Consider the following 23,158-nt stretch of genomic DNA (forward strand, 5'->3'; position numbering starts at 1 on the left):
GGCCGAAAGTCATGAGGAGGCCGCTTTGGGAGCGGTGCCTCCGGCGGTCTTTTTAGGACGTGATTTAGACCGCCATGCATCGGAGTTCCTCTGATCTTTCTGAGGCCTTTTGGACGAGGAAAATTGAGATCTGCCCGCGGTCCGAAAGGACCGAAACCTCGATTGTACTTCCGTGGTTGAGGTCTGTTTGGTTTGGACTGGGGTAAGGATGAATCCTTTCCCTTGGATTGTTTAATGATTTCATCCAATCGCTCACCAAACAAGCGGTCGCCAGCCAATGGCAAACCGGTTAAGAACTTTTTGGAAGCAGAGTCTGCCTTCCATTCACGTAGCCACATGGCCCTGCGGACTGCCACTGAATTGGCGGATGCTACCGCCGTACGGCTCGCAGAGTCCAGGACAGCATTCATGGCGTAGGACGCAAACGCCGACGCCTGATTGGTTAAGGACACCACTTGCGGGACAGATGTACGTGTTACTGCATGAATCTGCGCCTGACAAGCTGAGATAGCTTGGAGTGCCCATACGGCAGCGAATGCTGGAGCAAAAGACGCGCCTATAGCTTCATAGATGGATTTCAACCATAGTTCCATCTGTCTGTCAGTGGCATCTTTGAGTGAAGCCCCATCTTCCACTGCAACTATGGATCTAGCCGCCAGTCTGGATATTGGAGGATCCACCTTAGGACACTGAGTCCAGCCTTTGACAACCTCGGGGGGGAAGGGATAACGTGTGTCCTTAAGGTGCTTGGAAAAACGCTTGTCTGGACAGTCTCGGTTTTTCTGGATTGCGTCTCTGAAGTCAGAGTGATCCAGAAACATATTTAATGTACGCTTTGGAAACCTGAAACGGAATTTCTCCTGAGAAGCAGACTCCTCAATTGGAGGAGCTGGGGGAGAAATATCCAACACCTGATTGATGGTCGCTATAAGGTCATTCACTACTGCGTCACCTTCAGGTGTATCTAGGTTGAGAGCGGCTTCAGGATCAGAATCCTGATCTGATACCTCCGCTTCATCCTCCAGAGAGTCCCCCTGCTGGGACCCTGAACAGTGTGATGAAGTGGAGGGAATTTCCCAGCGACCCCGCTTGGGCGGCCTGGGACTGCAGTCCGTGTCAGAGACCTCACCCTGGGACCTATGGTTTACCCCCGGGGCACTTTGCCGTTCCAATTGAGGGGGACCAGGGGTCAAGGATTGGATAGAGCCCGGGGCCTGAATCACCGGTCTGGACTGCAAAGCTTCCAGTATTTTAGCAGACCATTTATCCATAGTCTCAGACAGTTTGTCAGCAAAGGCTGCAAACTCCGTCCCTGTCACCTGGACAGTGGTAGCAGGTGGATCCACCTGGGCCACCTGTAGCAGAGGCTCCGGCTGAGCAAGTGCTACAGGGGCCGAGCATTGCACACAATGAGGGTCAGTGGAACCTGCCGGTAGTACAGCTGTACATGAGGTACAGGTTGCAAAATACGCCTGTGCTGTGGCACCCTTGCTTTTTGCAGATGACATGTTGTCTCCTCTGAGAACAACCAGGAGGGTATATAGCCAAGAATCAACAGAGCGACCGTACAGTGCAATGTATAGCTTATAAGCCTATATATATATATACCCTTCGGTACTCAGTGGGGCCAGCACCACAGGTGCTGCTTACCGACCGCTCAGAGCGGTTGTGTGGTCACCAAATTCCCTGCCTGGGTCTCCCTGTTGTCTCTCCTCTCCAGCGTCTGAATCGCTGACAGGAATGGCTGCCGGCGTTCTGTGAGGAGGAGGAGACCGTGGGCGTGCCCAAGAAAAGTGCGGGAACCCAGTGCCCCACTGTACTGAGTGAGGAGGGAGGAGGATACTAATGTATGCTCCAGCCCTCCGCTGACGATCCGTGCAGCGTCCCGCCCCTCCCCTGACTGGCAGGCCTGTGGGCGGGAATAAACGACACTAGGCCGCAGAAGCCGGGGACTAAAGTTATAAGCGCGGCCGGCAATAAGCGCTGGAAAGTGTCTGGCACAAGCGCCCCATGTCCGGCGCACTAACACACCCAGCCGAGCTGGAAGTGTCTGGCCCAAGCGCTCCATGTCCGGCGCACTAACACACCCAGCAGTGCTGGAAAGTGACTGGCACAAGCGCCCCATGTTCGGCGCACTAACACACCCAGCAGAGCTGGAAAGTGTCTGGCACAAGCGCTCTATGTCCGGCGCACTAACACACCCAGCAGAGCTGGAAAGTGTCTGGCACAAGCGCTCCATGCCCGGCGCACTAACACACCCAGCAGTGCTGTAATGTGTATGGCACCAGCGCTCCATGCGCGGTCCCCACGGGGACACAGAGTACCTCATAGTAGCAGGGCCTTGTCCCTGACGATACTCAGCTCCTATCCAGCAGATTCCCAGGGGCTGCGGAGGGAGCACGGTCCCAGTGCCTGGAGACCGATCCGGATCCCACTTCGCCCAGAGCCCATTAAGGGATGGGGAAGGAAAACAGCATGTGGCTCCTGCCTGTGTACCCGCAATGGGTACCTCAACCTTAACAACACCGCCGACAAAGTGGGGTGAGAAGGGAGCATGCTGGGGGCCCTGTTATGGGCCCTCTTTTCTTCCATCCGACCTAGTCAGCAGCTGCTGCTGACCAAGCTGTGGAGCTATGCGTGGATGTCTGCCTCCTTCGCACAAAGCATAAAAACTGAGGAGCCCGTGAGCACGGGGGGTGTATAGGCAGAAGGGGAGGGGCTTTACACTTTTAGTGTAATACTTTGTGTGGCCTCCGGAGGCATAGCTATACACCCAATTGTCTGGGTCTCCCAATGGAGCGACAAAGAAAAGAACAATTCAACATGAACAACATGTGTACACAAAAGAACAACCAGCCCGAAGGGCACAGGGGCGGGTGCTGGGTCTCCCAATAGGAGCTAGAAGAAAAGGAATTTACGGTAAGTAAACAAAATTCCCTTCTTCTTTGTCGCTCCATTGGGAGACCCAGACAATTGGGACGTCCAAGAGCAGTCCCTGGGTGGGTAAAAGAATACCTCAATAAAAAGAGCCGAAAACGGCCCCCTCTTACAGGTGGGCAACCGCCGCCTGAAGGACTCGCCTACCTAGACTGGCGTCTGCCGAAGCATAGGTATGCACTTGATAGTGTTTCGTGAAAATGTGCAGACTAGACCACGTCGCTGCCTGACACACCTGCTGAGCCGTCGCCCGGTGCCGCAAGGCCCAGGACGCACCTACAGTTCTGGTAGAATGGGCTTTCAGCCCTGAAGGAAGCGGAAGCCCAGAAGAACGGTAGGCTTCGAGAATCGGTTCCTTGATCCACCGAGCCAAGGTTGACTTGGAAGCCTGCGAACCCTTACGCTGGCCAGCGACAAGGACAAAGAGCGCATCTGAACGACGCAGGGGCGCCGTGCGAGACACGTAGAGCCGGAGTGCTCTCACCAGATCCAACGAGTGCAAATCCTTTTCACATTGGTGAATTGGATTAGGGCAAAATGAAGGCAAGGAGATATCCTGATTGAGATGAAAAGGAGATACCACCTTAGGGAGAAATTCCGGGACCGGACGCAGAACCACCTTATCCTGGTGAAACACCAGGAAGGGGGCTTTGCATGACAGCGCTGCAAGCTCAGACACTCTGCGGAGTGATGTAACTGCCACTAGAAAGGCCACCTTCTGCGAAAGACGTGATAAAGAGACATCCCGCAGCGGCTCGAAAGGTGGTTTCTGAAGAGCCGTTAGCACCCTGTTAAGATCCCAGGGTTCCAGCGGACGCTTGTAAGGTGGGACTATGTGGCAAACTCCCTGCAGGAACGTGTGGACCTGCGGAAGCCTGGCTAGGCGCTTTTGAAAAAATACGGAGAGCGCCGATACTTGGCCCTTGAGAGAGCAGAGTGACAAACCCTTGTCCATTCTGGATTGAAGGAATGAAAGAAAAGTGGGTAAGGCAAACGGCCATGGAGTAAAACCATTATCAGAGCACCAGGATAAGAAGATTTGCCAAGACCTGTAATAGATCTTGGCGGACGTTGGTTTCCTGGCTTGTCTCATGGTGGCAATAACATCCTGAGATAACCCTGAAGACGCTAGGAGCCAGGACTCAATGGCCACACAGTCAGGTTGAGGGCCACAGAATTCAGATGGAAAAATGGGCCTTGTGACAGCAAGTCTGGGCGGTCTGGAAGCGCCCACGGTTGACCCACTGTGAGATGCCACAGATCCGGGTACCACGACCGCCTCGGCCAGTCTGGAGCGACGAGAATGGCGCGACGGCAGTCGGACCTGATCTTGCGTAACACTCTGGGCAGCATCGCCAGAGGAGGAAACACATAAGGCAGTCGAAACTGCGACCAATCCTGAACTAACGCGTCCGCCGCCAGAGCTCTGTGATCCTGAGACCGTGCCATGAATGCCGGGACTTTGTTGTTGTGCCGTGACGCCATGAGATCGACGTCCGGCGTTCCCCAGCGGCGACAGATCTCTCGAAACACTTCTGGGTGCAGAGACCATTCCCCCGCATCCATGCCCTGACAACTGAGAAAATCTGCTTCCCAGTTTTCTACGCCCGGGATGTGAACTGCGGAGATGGTGGAGGCTGTGGCTTCCACCCACTGCAGAATCCGCCGGACTTCCTGGAAGGCTTGACGACTGCGAGTGCCGCCTTGGTGGTTGATGTATGCGACGGCAGTGGCGTTGTCCGACTGGATACGGATCTGCCTGCCCTCCAGCCACCGCTGAAAAGCCAATAGGGCTAGATACACTGCCCTTATCTCCAGAACATTGATCTGAAGGGAAGACTCTACCGGAGTCCAGGTTCCCTGAGCCCTGTGGTGGAGAAAAACCGCTCCCCACCCTGACAGGCTCGCGTCCGTGGTGACCACAGCCCAGGTTGGGGGTAGGAAGGATTTTCCCTGCGATAGAGAATTGGGAAGGAGACACCACTGAAGTGACGTCTTGGTTGCAAGGGAAAGAGAGACGTTCCTGTCGAGGGAAGCCGTCCTCCTGTCCCATTTGCGGAGAATGTCCCATTGGAGTGGCCGTAGATGGAATTGCGCGAACGGCACTGCCTCCATCGCTGCCACCATTTTCCCCAGGAAGTGCATGAGGCGCCTTAAGGGGTGTGACTGACTCCGGAGAAGTGATTGCACCCCTGCCTGCAGAGAAATCTGTTTGTCCCGCGGTAGCTTGACTACCGCTGACTGTGTATGAAACTCCATCCCGAGGTAAGTCAGTGATTGGGTCGGTGTCAACTTGGATTTCGGGAAGTTGATGATCCACCCGAACTGCTGGAGAGTCGTCAGCGCAACGGTAAGGCTGTGCTGACACACCACCCGAGAAGGGGCCCTGACTAGGAGATCGTCTAAGTAGGGAATCACCGAGTGGCCCTGAGAGTGTAGGACCGCCACGACGGATGCCATGACTTTGGTGAAAACCCGTGGGGCTGTCGCCAGGCCGAAAGGCAATGCCACGAACTGAAGGTGTTCGTCCCCGATGGCGAAACGCAAGAAGCGTTGATGTTCGGGTGCGATTGGCACGTGGAGATAAGCATCCTTGATGTCGATCGATGCTAGGAAGTCTCCTTGTGACATCGAGGCGATGACCGAGCGGAGGGATTCCATCCGAAACCGTCTGGTTCTCACGTGTCTGTTGAGCAGCTTGAGGTCCAGAACGGGACGGAATGATCCGTCCTTTTTTGGCACCACGAACAAGTTGGAGTAAAAGCCGCGACCACGTTCCTGAAGGGGGACGGGGGTCACAATTCCTTCTGTCTTCAGAGCGTGCACTGCCTGAAAAAGTGGGGAACCGAAACTGGTGTTTCTCCTGCTGAGACGCCGACTCCTCTACAGGAGGAGGCGGGGGAGAGAGATCCAACACCTGGTTGATGGACGAGATAAGATCATTCACTAAAGCTGGTGTCACACTAAACGACAGCGACAACGACGTCGCTGTTACGTCACCATTTTCGGTGACGTAACAGCGACCTTGTAAGTCGCTGTTATGATCGCTGCTTAGCTGTCAAACACAGCAGAAGCAGCGATCATAAGGTCGCTGTGCTACATGTGCAGAGAGCAGGGAGCCGCGCTTAGCGCTGGCTCCTTGCTCTCCTGCAGCACACATCGGGTTAATTAACCCGATGTGTGCTGCAGCTACATGTCACAGTGCAGAGAGCAGGGAGCCGCGCTTAGCGCTGGCTCCTTGCTCTCCTGCAGCACACATCGGGTTAATTAACCCGATGTGTGCTGCAGCTACATGTCACAGTGCAGAGAGCAGGGAGCCGCGCGCACTGCTTAGCGCTGGCTCCTTGCTCTCCTTGCTACAGTATACATCGGGTTAATTACCCGATGCATACTGCAGCCACATGTCACAGTGCAGGAGCCGGCGCTGGCAGCAAGAGCGGAGGCTGGTAACCAGCGTAAACATCGGGTAACCAGGGAAAGGTCTTCCCTTGGTTACCCGATGTTTACGCTGGTTACAGCTTACCGCAGCTGCCAGTGCCGGCTCCTGATCGCTTCATTTCGTCGCTCTCTCGCTGTCACACACAGCGATGTGTGTGTCACAGCGGGAGAGTGACGACCAAAAAATGAAGCTGGACATTCAGCAACGACCAGCGACCTCACAGCAGGGGCCAGGTCGTTGCTGGATGTCACACACAGCGACAGCGACGGGACGTCGCTGCAACGTCACAGAAAATGGTGACGTAGCAGCGACGTCGTTGTCGTCGTCGTTATGTGTGACACCAGCTTAAGGCGTCCCCTTCAGGTGTATCAAGGTTAAGGGCGACGTCAGGGTCAGAGCCCTGAGCTGCGACGTCCGCCTCGTCCTCCAGAGAGTCCTCAAGCTGGGAACCCGAGCAGCGTGAAGAAGTCGGGGAAGATTCCCAGCGAGCCCGCTTAGCCGGTCTAGGACTGTGGTCCGGGCCGGAGTCCTCCACGTGGGACCTAGGGCCCAACCTGGGAGCGCGCTGCGGCGTGGACCGAGAGGGGCCTGGAGGCGACGATCCAACAGGGGCCGGGGCCTGTGTAAGGACCGGTCTGGACTGCAAAGCTTCTAGCAGCTTGGCAGACCATTTGTCCATAGACTGAGCCATGGAGTGTGAAAGTGACTCAGAGAGTTTCTCAGCAAAAGAGGCGAACTCTGTCCCTGCCGCCTGGACAGGGGGAGCAGGGGGGTCTACATGAGCCGAGGGGCCCACTAGTGACCGAGGCTCCGGCTGAGCAAGCGAAACAGGGGTCGAGCATTGCTCACAGTGAGGGTAGGTGGAACCCGCAGGTAACATAGCCCCACAAGAGGTACAGGCCGCAAAAAAACCCTGTGCCTTAGCAGCTTTGCTCCTTGTGGACGACATGCTGTTGTCTCCTAGGAGAATGATCACTGAGGGTATAAGGGCAAAAAAGGGTATACAGCCCGACCGAACAGAAATATATATATAAATATGTATCTATTCCGGCACCCTAGGGGGGACCAGCACCGGGTGACCGGTGTGGCTTACCGACCGCTAACAAGCGGCGTGTGTGTGTCCTCCAGATTCCCTGCCTTAGGTCTCCCGGAGCTGCAGAGCTGTTCCTGAGAATCCTCCACCGGCAGAATGCCCAAAAAATGGCTGCCGGAGCTCTCAGGGGAGGAGTGGAGCCGTGGGCGGCGCCAGGAAAGTGCGGGAATCTGGGGTCCCCACAGTGATCAGTGAGGGGGGAGGAAACATGCAGGATGCTCCAGCCCTCACATCCGACGTCAGGTCGGCAGTCCCGCCCTTACCCCTGACTGGCAGGCCCGGGGGCGGGATTTTTGCGACTAGGCCGCGATGAAGCCGGGGACTAAATTTGAGACCGCGCCCGACAAGCAGGCACGGTCGGCGCGGAAGTCCGCCGGACTTCTCAATTCAGCAGCTGCCGCAGCGTCTGGGAAGAAGGTGCGCTCCCTGCACAGTCCTCAATGGGGACACAGAGTACCTTAGAGTTGCAGGGCCCGGTCCCTGAGGTTGAATAGACTCCGGTCCGGCAGATTCCCACAGGGGCTGCGGAGGGAGCACGGTCCCAGTAAATGGATGACCGCTCAGGATCCCACTTCTCCCAGAGCCGCATAAGGGATGGTGAAGGAGACGGCATGAGGCTCCGGCCTTTGTACCCGCAATGGGTACCTCAACCTTAACAACACCGCCGACGTAGTGGGGTGAGAAGGGAACATGCCGGGGGCCCCGTGGGGGCCCTCTTTTCTTCCAACCGACATAACTAATATGAGAATGCATGAGTGGATGTGTGCCTCCTTCCACACAAAGCATAAAACCGAGGAGCCCGTGATCCACGGGAGGGTGTATAGGCAAAGGGCAGGGGTTACACTTTTTAAAGTGTAATACTTTGTGTGGCCTCCGGAGGCAGAAGCTATACACCCAATTGTCTGGGTCTCCCAATGGAGCGACAAAGAAAGAAGTATATTCTTCATTGCAGTGCAAAGTCATATGTGGCTTTAAGCCATTGCCATACCTTTCAATTAGTTGTTTGCCCAAAACTATTTTGGTTCCTTCCACTTTGATCAGTTCCTCATTGTCATTGTGTATCACGGTTTTTTCTAACTCCTCTTCTTGTTCCTCAGTCATTGCAACTGGATTTGATGGAGGAGCATTGGTTTGGTTATACAATGGGCAAAACTTGTTGGTTCTCATATGTCCAATTGCTCCACAAGCTCCACATTTTAGCTGCAGGAAAGAAAAAAGACACATAAGTGAAGGCAAAAGGTTAAACAGCTGACAGTATGTACATTAGATCAGGAACTCGGTAATTATTCAGAATTCTGTTTAGTTCATGGTCAATGTCTGATTAATATAGAACAATTTCTCCATCGACTAACCTTCAGATCTGGTCGCTCCTTCATTTTCTTGGGTTTCTTCTCAGGCGGACCTCTTAGTTTTTCCTTTTCTTGGTTACGTTTCAGTCTTCGTAGCTGCTCTTGGATTCTTCGCCTTTCTTTCCTCATCTCTTCTCGATGTTGTTCATCAAAGAGGGCAAATTTCCGGCTTTAAACACAGAGCAGCCAGGGTCATATAACAGCAATTTTCAGCATAATGTAAATACACCCAGGAGAGTCCCCTGATAGTGGAACAAGTACTCACATAAACTCATCATCTTTAGTGGTACGGATTCGGCTGTAAGCATCAATAACAGCTGGTTTGCGCACGGTCTCACATCGGACATATTCTTTTCCATCCTCGTCTCTAAATGTGCGGTAGATTTTTAGTCGCCGTCCACTAGCGGCTGAATTTAAGCTGGTCACTGAAGCTGTGTCATCATCCTTATGAGAGCCTCCTGGAGTTCCTGCCCCTGTATGTAAGAGAATAAATTACTGACCACATTGGGGGTCTTTACCTAAGTAAATAAAAAATGCTGAAAGTCCTGCAAGATGACAACTAGATGTGGTAAAGGTGGCAATAAGATACAGTATGGCCTCATCTCTAATCTATGAACCAGTATATTGATATAGTCTGCAGATATATATCCAAACCCACCCACCAAGCGGTTTTCAGAAAGTTGTCTAACAACAGATATTGTTATAAAATAATAAAAAGAAGGGAATTTTGTTTACTTACCGTAAATTCCTTTTCTTCTAGCTCCTATTGGAAGACCCAGACAATTGGGTGTATAGCTTCTGCCTCCGGAGGCCACACAAAGTATTACACTTAAAAGTGTAAACCCCTCCCCTCTGCCTATACACCCCCCCGTGCATCACGGGCTCCTCAGTTTTGGTGCAAAAGCAGGAAGGAGGAAACTTATAAATTGGTCTAAGGTAAATTCAATCCGAAGGATGTTCGGAGAACTGAAACCATGAACCAAAGAACAATTCAACATGAACAACATGTGTACACAAAAGAACAACAGCCCGAAGGGAACAGGGGCGGGTGCTGGGTCTCCCAATAGGAGCTAGAAGAAAAGGAATTTACGGTAAGTAAACAAAATTCCCTTCTTCTTTGTCGCTCCATTGGGAGACCCAGACAATTGGGACGTCCAAAAGCAGTCCCTGGGTGGGTAAAAGAATACCTCGGTAATAGAGCCGTAACACGGCCCCTTCCTACAGGTGGGCAACCGCCGCCTGAAGGACTCGCCTACCTAGGCTGGCATCTGCCGAAGCGTAGGTATGCACCTGATAGTGTTTCGTGAAAGTGTGCAGACTCGACCAGGTAGCCGCCTGACACACCTGCTGAGCCGTAGCCTGGTGCCGCAATGCCCAGGACGCACCCACGGCTCTGGTAGAATGGGCTTTCAGTCCTGAAGGAACCGGAAGCCCAGAAGAACGGTAGGCTTCAAGAATTGGTTCCTTGATCCACCGAGCCAAGGTTGACTTGGAAGCCTGCGACCCTTTACGCTGGCCAGCGACAAGGACAAAGAGCGCATCCGAGCGGCGCAGGGGCGCCGTACGAGAAATGTAGAGTCTGAGTGCTCTCACAAGATCTAACAAGTGCAAATCCTTTTCACATTGGTGAACTGGATGAGGGCAAAAAGAAGGTAAGGAGATATCCTGATTGAGATGAAAAGGGGATACCACCTTAGAGAGAAATTCCGGAACCGGACGCAGAACCACCTTGTCCTGGTGAAACACCAGGAAGGGGGCTTTGCATGACAGTGCAGCTAGCTCAGACACTCTCCGAAGTGATGTGACTGCCACTAGGAAGACCACCTTCTGCGAGAGGCGTGAAAGAGAAATATCTCTCATTGGCTCGAAAGGTGGTTTCTGAAGAGCCGTTAGCACCCTGTTCAGATCCCAGAGTTCTAGCGGACGCTTGTAAGGAGGGACTATGTGGCAAACCCCCTGCAGGAATGTGCGTACCTGCGGAAACCTGGCTAGACGCTTTTGAAAAAACACAGAGAGCGCCGAGACTTGTCCCTTAAGAGAGCCGAGAGACAAACCCTTTTCCATTCCGGATTGAAGGAAGGACAGAAAAGTGGGCAAGGCAAATGGCCAGGGAGTAAAACCCTGATCAGAGCACCAGGATAAGATCCTCCACGTCCTGTGGTAGATCTTGGCTGACGTTGGTTTCCTGGCCTGTCTCATAGTGGCAATGACCTCTTGAGATAACCCTGAAGACGCTAGGATCCAGGACTCAATGGCCACACAGTCAGGTTGAGGGCCGCAGAATTCAGATGGAAAAATGGCCCTTGAGACAGCAAGTCTGGTCGGTCTGGTAGTGCCCACGGTTGACCCACCGTGAGATGCCACAGATCCGGGTACCACGACCTCCTCGGCCAGTCTGGGGCGATGAGGATGGCGCGGCGGCAGTCGGACCTGATCTTGCGTAACACTCTGGGCAGCAGTGCCAGAGGAGGAAAAACATAAGGCAGTCAAAACTGCGACCAATCCTGAACTAATGCGTCTGCCGCCAGAGCTCTGTGATCTTGAGACCGTGCCATGAATGCCGAGACCTTGTTGTTGTGCCGGGACGCCATTAGGTCGACGTCCGGCTTCCCCCAGCGGCAACAGATCTCTTGAAACACGTTCGGGTGAAGAGACCATTCCCCTGCGTCCATGCCCTGGCGACTGAGAAAGTCTGCTTCCCAGTTTTCTACGCCCGGGATGTGAACTGCGGAGATGGTGGATGCTGTGGCTTCCACCCACAGCAGAATCCGCCGAACTTCCTGGAAGGCTTGCCGACTGCGTGTGCCGCCTTGGTGGTTGATGTATGCCACCGCCGTGGCGTTGTCCGACTGAATTCGGATCTGCCTGCCTTCCAGCCACGGCTGGAACGCCTTTAGGGCTAGATACACTGCCCTTATCTCCAGAACATTGATCTGAAGGGAGGACTCTGGCTGAGTCCAGGTACCCTGAGCCCTGTGGTGGAGGAAGACCGCTCCCCACCCTGACAGACTCGCGTCCGTCGTGACCACAGCCCAGGATGGGGGCAGGAATGATTTCCCCTTCGACAAAGAAGTGGGAAGAAGCCACCACTGAAGGGAGGCCTTGGCTGCCCGAGAAAGGGAGACGTTCCTGTCGAGCGACGTCGACTTCCTGTCCCATTTGCGGAGAATGTCCCATTGAAGTGGACGCAGATGAAACTGCGCAAATGGAACTGCCTCCATTGCTGCCACCATCTTCCCTAGGAAGTGCATGAGGCGCCTCAAGGGGTGCGACTGGGCTCGAAGGAGAGATTGCACCCCTGTCCGTAGTGAACGCTGTTTGTCCAGCGGAAGTTTCACTATCGCTGAGAGAGTATGAAACTCCATCCCGAGATATGTCAGCGATTGGGTCGGTGTCAGTTTTGACTTTGGGAAATTGATGATCCACCCGAACCTCTGGAGAGTCTCCAGAGCAATGTTCAGGCTGTGTTGGCATGCCACCCGAGAGGGGGCCTTGACAAGAAGATCGTCTAAGTAAGGGATCACTGAGTGTCCCTGAGAGTGTAGGACTGCTACCACTGTTGCCATGACCTTGGTGAAGACCCGTGGGGCTGTCGCCAGGCCGAAAGGCAGTGCCACGAACTGAAGGTGTTCGTCCCCGATGGCGAAACGCAGGAAGCGCTGATGCTCTGGTGCAATCGGCACGTGGAGATAAGCATCCCTGATGTCGATTGATGCTAGGAAGTCTCCTTGGGACATCGAGGCGATGACGGAGCGGAGAGATTCCATCCGGAACCGCCTGGTTTTCACGTGTCTGTTGAGCAGTTTGAGGTCCAGAACGGGACGGAAAGATCCGTCCTTTTTTGGCACCACAAACAAGTTGGAGTAAAAACCGTGACCCCATTGCTGAAGGGGAACAGGGATAACCACTCCTTCTGCCTTCAGAGTGCTCACCGCCTGAAGAAGAGCATCGGCTCGCTCGGGGGGCGGAGATGTTCTGAAGAAACGAGTCGGAGGACGAGAACTGAACTCTATCCTGTAACCGTGAGACAGAATGTCTCTCACCCATCGGTCTTGGACATGTGGCAACCAGGCGTCGCAAAAGCGGGAGAGCCTGCCACCGACCGAGGATGCGGTTTGGGGAGGCCGAAAGTCATGAGGAGGCCGCTTTGGGAGCGGTTCCTCCGGCGGTCTTTTTAGGACGTGACTTAGACCGCCATGAATCAGAGTTCCTCTGACCCTTCTGTGGCCTGTTGGACGAGGAGAATTGAGACCTGGCTGAGGGCCGAAAGGACCGAAACCTCGCTTGAATTTTCCGCTGCGGAGGTCTGTTTGGTTTGGACTGGGGTAAGGACGAGTCCTTTCCCTTGGATTGTTTAATGATTTCATCCAATTGCTCGCCAAACAGGCGGTCGCCAGAAAATGTCAAACCGGTTAAAAACTTTTTGGAAGCAGAGTCTGCCTTCCATTCACGTAGCCACATGGCCCTGCGGACTGCCACTGAATTGGCGGATGCTACCGCCGTACGGCTCGCAGAGTCCAGGACAGCATTCATGGCGTAGGACGCAAACGCCGACGCCTGAGAGGTTAAGGACACAACCTGCGGAGTAGAGGCACGTGTGACTGCATTAATCTCAGACTGACAAGCTGAGATAGCTTGGAGTGCCCATACGGCTGCGAATGCCGGAGCAAAGGACGCGCCGATAGCCTCATAGATGGATTTCATCAGGAGCTCTATCTGCCTGTCAGTGGCATCCTTGAGTGATGCACCATCTGCCACTGCAACTATGGATCTGGCCGCCAGTCTAGAGACTGGAGGATCCACCTTGGGACACTGAGCCCAACCCTTGACTACGTCAGGGGGGAAGGGATAACGTGTGTCATTAAGGCGCTTAGAAAAGCGCTTATCCGGAAAAGCTCGGTGTTTCTGGACTGTATCTCTGAAGTCGGAGTGATCAAGAAACGCACTCCGTGTACGTTTGGGAAACCTAAAATGGAATTTCTCCTGCTGAGAAGCTGACTCCTCACTCGGAGGGGCTGGAGGAGAAAGATCTAACACCTGATTGATGGACGCTATAAGGTCGTTTACTATGGCGTCCCCTTCAGGCGTATCAAGGTTGAGAGCGGCGTCAGGATCAGAGCCCTGATCTGCCACCTCCGCTTCATCCTCCAGAGAGTCCTCATGCTGAGACCCTGAACAGTGTGATGAAGTCGAGGGAAGCTCCCAGCGAGCCCGCTTAGTCGGTCTGGGACTGCGGTCCGTGTCGGAGTCCTCACCGTGGGACCTATGAGTCGACTCAGGAGCACTCTGCTGTGCCGACCGAGGGGGGGCTGAGAGCAATGATTCAACAGTGCCCGGGACCTGTGTTACCGGTCTGGACTGCAAAGCTTCTAGTATCTTAGCAGACCATCTATCCATAGACTCAGAAAGTTTGTCAGCGAATACTGCAAACTCTGTCCCTGTCACCTGGACAGTGGGAGTCGGTGGTTCCACCTGGGCCGAGGGTCCCACCAGTGGCTGAGGCTCCGGCTGAGTGAGTGTCACAGGGGCCGAGCATTGCACACAATGAGGGTAGGTGGAACCTGCAGGTAGCATAGCCGCACATGAGGTACAGGTTGCAAAGTAAGCCTGTGCCTTGGCACCCTTGCTTTTTGCGGACGACATGCTGTTGTCTCCTCTTAGAGCAATCAGAGAGGGTATATAGCCAAAAGCAAATAGTGCGGCCGTACAGAGTAAATGTATACAATATAAGGATATAAATATACACTTCGGCACCCAGGGGGGCCAGCACCTAGTAACAGGTGCGGCTTACCGACCGCCCTCAGCGGTTGTGTGACCACCAGATTCCCTGCCTGGGCCTCCCAGAGCTGTTGGAGCTCGGTGTTGTCTCCCCTCTGAAGTTCTCCAGCGTCAGACGTGCTGATAGGAATGGCTGCCAGCGTTCTGAGAGGAGGAGGGAGCCGTGGGCGTGCCTCAGAAAGTGCGGGAATCTGGTGCCCCACGGTGCTCAGTGAGGGGGGAGGAGGATACTAAGTATGCTCCAGCCCTCAGCGCTGACGTCCAGTGCAGCGTCCCGCCCTTACCCCTGACTGGCAGGCCCGGGGGCGGGAGTATGCGGTACTAGGCCGCAAAAGCCGGGGACTAAAGTTATAAGCGCGGCCGGCAAACAAGCGCGGTCAGCGCGGTAGTCCCGGCGCACAAACACACCCAGCAGCTGCTGCAGCGTCCATTACACAGGCGCTCTATGCGCTGTCCCCAAGGGGACACAGAGTACCTCATAGGAGCAGGGCCTGTCCCTGACGATACCCGGTCTCCTGTCCAGCAGATTCCCCCAGGGGCTGCGGAGGGAGCACGGTCCCAGTGCCTGGTGACCGGTTAGGATCCCACTTCACCCAGAGCCCCTAAGGGATGGGGAAGGAAAACAGCATGTGGCTCCAGCCTTTGTACCCGCAATGGGTACCTCAACCTTAACAGCACCGCCGACCAGAGTGGGGTGAGAATGGAGCATGCCGGGGGCCCTGTTATGGGCCCTCTTTTCTTCCATCCGATATAGTCAGCAGCTGCTGCTGACTAAATTGTGGAGCTTGCGTGCATGTGTGCCTCCTTCAACACAAAGCATAAAAACTGAGGAGCCCGTGATGCACGGGGGGGTGTATAGGCAGAGGGGAGGGGTTTACACTTTTAAGTGTAATACTTTGTGTGGCCTCCGGAGGCAGAAGCTATACACCCAATTGTCTGGGTCTCCCAATGGAGCGACAAAGAAAAGAGAATTTTGTTACTTACCGTAAATTCTTTTTCTTATAGTTCCGACATGGGAGACCCAGACCATGGGTGTATAGCTTCTGCCTCCGGAGGACACACAAAGTACTACACTCAAACGTGTAGCTCCTCCCTCCTAGCATATACACCCCCTGGTAGCCAGTCCTAGCCAGTTTAGTGCAAAAGCTGAAGGAGGACATCCACCCACAAGTAGTAAAACCCGGAACAACCGGAACCTCTGTCTACAACAACAGCCGGTGATAACACGCGGAACAAGAAACCTGCCGACAGGCAACAGGGAGGGTGCTGGGTCTCCCATGTCGGAACTATAAGAAAAAGAATTTACGGTAAGTAACAAAATTCTCTTTTTCTTCATCGTTCCTTATGGGAGACCCAGACCATGGGACGTCTCAAAGCAGTCCATGGGTGGGAAATAAACAGAAACTGAGAAGTAGGCAAAACCTAACTTCACAAATGGGCGACCGCCGCCCAAAGGATGCGTCTGCCCAAGCTCGCATCTGCCGAAGCATGAGCATGCACTTGGTAGTGCTTCGAAAAGGTGTGCAGACTAGACCAAGTGGCAGTCTGACAGACCTGCTGAGCCGTAGCCTGGACCTGAAAGCCTAAGAGGGACCGACAGCTCTGATCAAATGTGCCTTGATCCCCGACGGGAGAGGCACTTGAGTACACTGGTAGGTATCGGAAAAAGGCCGACCTAAACCAACGAGCCAGGGTCGGCTTAAATGCCGAGAGGCCCTTACGCTGACCAGCGGTCAGCACAAAGGAGAGGTGCACCGCCTAAGAACAGCGGTGCGAGACACATAGATCCGGAGCGCCCGCACCAGATCCAGAGTATGCAACGCCCTTTCAAAGCGATGAACAGGAGCCGGACAAAAGGAAGGCAGGAAAAATGCCCCGGTTAAGGTGGAAGCAGCAACCACCTTAGGGAGAAAGTCCGGAGTCGGACGGAGAACCACCTTGTCTTGATGAAGGAGGACTCCGAAGAGAGTGCGGCCACAACAGAGACTCCCTTGAGGGAAGTTATGGCCACTAGAAAGACCACTTTCTGTGAAAGACTAAACAAAGAAACCTCCCTAAGAGGCTCAAGGGGGGGTTTCCGGAAACCGTGAGGACCGAATTAAGGTCCCAAGGCTCCAAAGGCCGCCGGTAAGGCGGAATAATGTGAGATGCGCCCTGCATGAAGGAGCGCACCTAGACCAGCCGGGCGATACGCCGCTGGCACAACGCTGACAGAGCCGAGACCTGTCCCATAAGGGAATTGAGGGATAGTCCTAGCTGCAGACCGGACTGTAGAAGGGACAGGAGGGTCGGCAAGGCCAAAAGGCCAACGGATACTTCCAAGCTCGAGTCATAGTGGAGATTACTTCAGGAGGGATACCAGAAGTCGTCAAGATCCCTGACTCAAACGCCACGCCGTCAATCTGAGAGCCGCAGGTTCTGGCGGAAAGACGGACCTCGTGAGGGAAGGTCTGGACAGTCCGGGAGATGCTATGGCATCTCTACGGACAGACGGAGCAGGTCAGGGTACCAAGCTTGCCTGGGTCAGTCTGGAGTAATGAGAATGACCCGACGGCCCTCCTTTCTGATCTTGCGCAGGACTCTGGGCAAGAACTAGAGAGTGAAACACGTAAGACAGACGAAGCTGGGACCAAACTTGGACCAGCGCGTCTGCCGCAAAAACCTGAGGATCGTGGAGCCACGGTTTGACGGCTGAGACACTCTGCCTCCCAGTTTTCCACGTCTGAGATGTGGGCTGCGGATATGGTGGACTAGGAGTCCTCCGTCCACTGAAGAATGCGATGAACCTCCAACATTGCCAGGCGGCTGAGTGTCCCGCCCTGGAGGTTGATGTAGGCAAACGCTGTAGCGTTGTCTGACTGGACTCGAATGTGCCTGGCCGCCAACAGATGGCGAAAGGCTTAGAGAGCTAGAAACACAGCTCTGATTTCCAGCACGTTGATCCAGAGGGCTAATTCGGACAGAGTCCAAGTGCCCTGCGCTCCATGGTGGAGATATACTGCTCCCCAGCCGGATAGACTAGCATCTTGGTGAGGATCACCCGGTACGGAGCCAGGAAGGAGCGTCCCTGAGACAGAGGGGCCGAAGCCACCACTGAAACGAGCCCCTGGTCTGTGGCGAAGCCACCACCCCGTGGAAGGAGGAAGTCCGCTTGTTCCAACAGCGGAAAATATCCAGCCGCAGAGGACGCAGATGGAACTGGGCAAGGGAATCGCTTCCATGGACACCACCATCTGATCCAGCACCTGTATTAGGTGCCTGATGGAACGACGTCGACCGCCAGCGGAGGGACTGCTGTTTGACTAAGGGCAGCTTCACAAGTGCCGACAGAGTCTCGAATTGCGTCCCTGGGAATATGAACTTCTGGGTCGAAGTCAGAGTGGGCTTGGACAGAATAACAAACCACCCGAATTGGTTAGAGTGGCGAGAGTGAGCGAGGCACTCCGCTAACAGTTTGCACTGGATGAAGCCCAGACTAGAAGGCTGTCCAGGACAAAAGGATCACTGCCAACCCCTAGAGGTGCAGGACCGCAATCACAGCTGCCCCGCCCTTGAGAATACTCGAGGGGCCGTGGCTAACCCCAAGGGAAGAGCCACGAATTGGACCACTCTGAATGCAAAACGTAGCCAACGCTGGTGTGAAACTGCGATTGGCACATGCAGATATGCATCTCTGATGTCGATGGATGCTAGGGAATCTCCTTGGGTCATTGATTGATCGCAGAGACTCCATGCGAAAATGCCGCACCTGAACATGCTTGAGAAGCTTGAGATCCAGGTCGGAAGGCATCGCCCTCTTCGGGTACTAGGAATAGATTTAAGCAGAAATCTCAGAACCGTTACCAGTCGGGAACCGGTACAATTACTCCAGTGGCCTGCAAGAATGCCACAGCCTGTGAGAAGGCGGCGGCCTTGGAGCAGGGGGGAGTTGCAGAAAAAATCTGTTTGGCGGGCTGGATAGAATTCTATCCTGTAGTCGTGGGAGATGGTATCTCGCACCCACTGATCGGAGACATGTTAAAACCATACATCGCCAAAGTGGGAGAGCCTGCCACCGACCAAGGACGTTGCTGGCGTGGCCAGATAGCCAGGAGGAGGCTGACTTAGTGGCAGCATCTCCTGCGGTCTTCTCGTGCGCCATTGGGGTTTACGATCCTTGGCTGAGCCAGTGGACGAGGCCGAGGGCTTAGAGAACGATCAGATGGAGGAACGAAAAGAACGAAACCTCGACTGATTCGTGCCCTGGACAGGTTTCCTGGTTTAGGTTTGTGGCATGGAAGAACTCTTCCCGCCAAGAGCTTCCTTAATAATTTCATCCAGTTGTTCCCGAATAGTCTGGTCCCTGCCAAAGGGAGCCCAGCAAGGAACTTCTTTAGAAGCATCCGCCCTCCCCTGCCGAAGCCACAGGAGCTTGCGGATAGCGAGGAAATTAGCCGAGGCCACCGCAGTGCGGTGAGAGTCTCCAGCATGGCAGACATGGCATAGGATGAAAAGACTGAAGTCTGGAAGTTAAGGCAACCATTTCGGGCAAAGAGTCCCTGTGAGGGAATGCATCTCCTCCAGAGAAGCAGAGATGGCTTTGAAAGCCGCACTGCTGCAAGAGCTGGGGAGAACGAGGCCCTTGCCGCCTCCATACAGATTTGGCCAGAAGGACAACCTGGCGGACAGCAAAGCCGTAAGTGAGGAGCCATCAGCCACTGATACAACGGTCCGTGCTGAGAGTCTAAACACCGGAGGGACCACCTTTGGTGAATGAGCTCGCTCCTTGACCACCTCTGGTGGAAAGGGAAAACTGCCATCAGAACCACGCTTTGGGAAGCGTTTGCCAGAGCAGACCCTGGGCTTGGTCACAGTGGCCTGAAAACTGGAGTGGTGAAAGAACACACTCATTGTTCTCTTAGGCAAGGTAAACTGGTGCGTTTTTGCCAGAGAGGGATGTTCCTCTGATACTGGCGGATTGAGGTCCAGTACAGAAATAATGTACAGTGGGATCCTTAGAGAGGTGCCGTCAGCCACTGATACAACTATCCGGGCTGAAATACTAGACACCGGAGGGACCACCCTTGGTGAATGAGCCCACTCCTTGACCACCTGTGGTGGACGGGGGAAACAGTCATCAGAACCACGCTTTGGGAGCGTCTGTCAGGACAGGCTCTGGGCTTGGTCCAGTGGGCGGAAAACTGGAGTGGTTAAGGAACACACTCCTTGTTCTCTGTAAGGTATACTGATGCCTTTCTGCCAGAGGGGGATACTCCCCTGATACAGGCGGATTGAGGTCCAGTACAAATATAATGGACGCAATCAAATCATTAGCATCTGCATCACCTTTGGACAGATCAATGGCACATTAAGTAGCATCCGAGCCCCCAGTAAAGACATCCTCCTCGTCCAGTGAGTCAGCTCGTGAATCAGAGCTGCGGGACGGGGAGGACAGGGGACCCTGCGTCTCCATTGTAGGAGGACGGGGACTGAGACCAGATGAAGAGTCCTCTGAGAGCTTGCTGAGCAAGCCGTAGCAGCAGAAGCGCCCTGAAGGGGGCTAATTCATGCTCAGCACCACCGGAGCAGCTGGAGGGACCACTGATGAGCCTCCAGGCTGTATACTGCTCCCCAGCCACTGTGTTAATGTGCTCAGTACAGGCAGTACGAGTCTACATGCAGTGCATATTAAGAACAGTCTTGCAGCCTTGCTCTGATGTGAGACATGCTGCAGAAGTGGGGGCTCTGTGAGGGAATGCATCTCCAGAATGACCCCCAACAGAGAATATAAACAGAGAATATAAGCAGCTGCACAACTGGAGGTTGTGGCTTGCCAGACCGTTTAACATACATTTCTGTGCCCTCCAGTCCCCCAGCCCAGGCCCCCATTTGTCACAATGTGGTATCTCTGTGCCTATGCAGACATTGAGAACGCTGATAAAATGGCGACCGGAGCGAGGAGAGGGGGCGGGGCCTACTCAGAGCGGGCAAATGATGCAGACAGGGGAGGGAATCTTTCCTCAGTGAGGAGTATCCGTTCCCTGTGCTGCACAGCCGCTGGGCGGAGCCACACTATCCCTCTGCATAACTAATATGCAGGGGCAGTGAAACCGAAACTAGGCCTCAGGCGAAGCCGGGGCCTAGATTTAAACATGCGGCCGGCGTGCAGGCACCATCGGCGCGGTTTTCCAGTGAAAACTGGAGAACCGGCCGGAAATGTTACCACAGACATATAACACACTCCCCCCAATAAATAAAGTACAAGGGACCCCTGGAAAGACCACTTTCTGTGGTAAAGACGTCTCAATACTTAGCTTTTGAGACGCAGGGCCATGTCCCTGGGGGGGGTTAAACGCTCCGTCCGGCAGAATCCTGAACAGGGCTGCGGATGGAGACCGGTCTCCTGCAAAGCAGTGAGAACCGCGAAGGCTCCCACTTCAAGCCAGAGCCCCAGGGGATGGTGAAGGAGCGCGGCATGTGAAGGCTCCAGCCTTGTAAAGTCAACCTTAACAGCACCGCCGACACAGTGGGGTGAGAAGGGACATGCCGGGAGTCCAGACTGGACCCGCTTTTCTTCCAAATCTTTGAAATCCAAAAAATCAAAAATCAAAAATCAGAGAATGCATGTGTGTGTGTACCTCCTGAACACAAAGCATTGAAACTGGCTAGGACTGGCTACCAGGGGGTGTATATGCTAGGAGGGAGGAGCTACACGTTTGAGTGTAGTACTTTGTGTGTCCTCCGGAGGCAGAAGCTATACACCCATGGTCTGGGTCTCCCATAAGGAACGATGAAGAAAGATCCATTATCTAAATGTTCAAGCCTCCTTGGCTTCTGAGCCCCTGCTCCAGTGATCACTGACTATTCTGCAGTGAAATCAGTCATTTGCAGCACTGACCTCAGAAGCAACTCATTAAAAGTTGGCCACTACTTTTTTTTTTATTTATTGATGGCCTATCCTTAGGATAGGCCCTGAAAATCTGATCAGTGGTGGTGCAACACCCGGTTGACCAACTACTACTGGAACACCGCAGCACAGTCATTTCTATAGTGGCCACAACCCGGTACTGCAGGTTCAGCCTGCATTCAAGTGAATAGGGGGTGAATTTGTAGTACTCGGCAAAGGCCACTATAGGTTGGCAGAGCTGTGTTTCGGCAACATTTGAGAACTTACATTCACCGCTGGTAACAGCTGATCAGCGGGGGTCTGGATTGTCGCACCCAAACTGATCAGATATTGATAACCTAAGAATAGGTTATTAAAAAAAGTGGCCAACCTCCAATGTATGGCATGCGACTGCTGAGGCCAGTGAATGGCTACTGACGTCATATGACTGATAGATCTTCAATGTAGGATTGTCAGAAATCGCGAAAGGTGGATTGAAATTCAGCTAGAAATTATCAGTTTGCTGAGCTTATAAAAGGTATCCATGAGCAGTTTATCTAAAAGTTCCAGCAATTGCTGCTGTTCCCCCACAATTAGTATTGCCCCCTTTTATACCCTTTTCTACAGATTAGTGGGATATTATCTAATTATCAGTTTAAGACTTTAATAACAATACTCACAAAACCCTTTTCTGTCTTTTTTGTCCTTTCGGCTCCGCTCTTTGTCATTCCCACTGTCTTCCCCCATTAACATCCTCTGCAGCTCTTTTCTCTCCTGCTCTTCGCGCTCTCGAGACAGCTGAGAGCTGGTCTTCTTATTCTGCAGCATGTTCTCAATGTTCTTCCCCATCTCCTCAAAGTCACTGTCTTCAGCGGAGCTACTATCTGTGTCTGTGGACAAAACCTCTGCAGATTCTAAGACCCTAGAAAAGGTAAAATATAAAAAAAAAAATAAATTGGAAAAAATTCCATCAGCAGCTACATGAAAAGTAGACAATATAGATTTTAAGCACGAATAGGCAGGGGACAAAGCTCCTCTAACTAAATGATGCCTTCATATAATGGAGGTATTAATCACTTTATAGAAGAATTGAAGTCTCCTTTCACCAAATTTTTCACGCGTTCAACTGTACGCAAAATTTAAATAGTGGCTGCAGGGTGTTTTGGTGGTTATTTTGTTTTTCTTCAACTATGTTTCTCAGTTGTGGAGATATTAACAATCAAGTGGGGGTTATCAGACAGCTTTCACTAAGGGCGTGTACTTCTCATAGTATGTCGCTGACCAATCCAAACCAGTGAGTAATGAAGATGGGTGGTTTATTTCTACGCATATGGTATATCCTCACTTCTTCATCAGTAAATACACCGGTGGTGATGATACACTTTGAAACGCGCAGAACTAATACACACCCATTTTCATTACTCTCTGGTTTGGACCTTTTCTTCCTTTACAGTAGCGCAGGTTTCTCTCCACATTTTTATCTGGTTTCTGTACTTTACCCTTTGGGTGTGTGGATCCTTCAACAGCTGTTCACGTTCATTTACTTGTTGTGGGTTGCATAACTACGAAAGGTGAGCAACCACCAATTGTAATCTCTTATAGAAATTGGGTACTTTTTAGCCACAGCTATTTGCATTTGTGTGATACACATGACAAAAAGCCTGATGTCACTGCACAGTAAGTTTAAATTGCCCTGG

The 23,158-nt window shown here is 53.3% G+C and overlaps 1 protein-coding gene across 2 annotated transcripts in view; it reads right to left on the reverse strand.

Moving 5' to 3' along the window:
• Positions 1–23,158, reverse strand: part of TAF1 (TATA-box binding protein associated factor 1) — a 175,647-nt gene that overhangs the window by 61,361 nt on the left and 91,128 nt on the right. For both annotated transcript variants that reach the window (XM_075323955.1, XM_075323954.1), the window contains exons 23-26: positions 22,142–22,383; positions 9,084–9,291; positions 8,822–8,987; positions 8,458–8,669 (exon numbers count right to left, since the gene is read on the reverse strand). In XM_075323955.1, coding sequence (XP_075180070.1) covers positions 8,458–8,669; positions 8,822–8,987; positions 9,084–9,291; positions 22,142–22,383 — 828 coding nt within the window. The remainder of the gene's footprint in view (positions 1–8,457; positions 8,670–8,821; positions 8,988–9,083; positions 9,292–22,141; positions 22,384–23,158) is intronic.

This window comes from Anomaloglossus baeobatrachus, chromosome 9, assembly GCF_048569485.1.
Source record: "Anomaloglossus baeobatrachus isolate aAnoBae1 chromosome 9, aAnoBae1.hap1, whole genome shotgun sequence".
NCBI lineage: Eukaryota > Metazoa > Chordata > Amphibia > Anura > Aromobatidae > Anomaloglossus > Anomaloglossus baeobatrachus.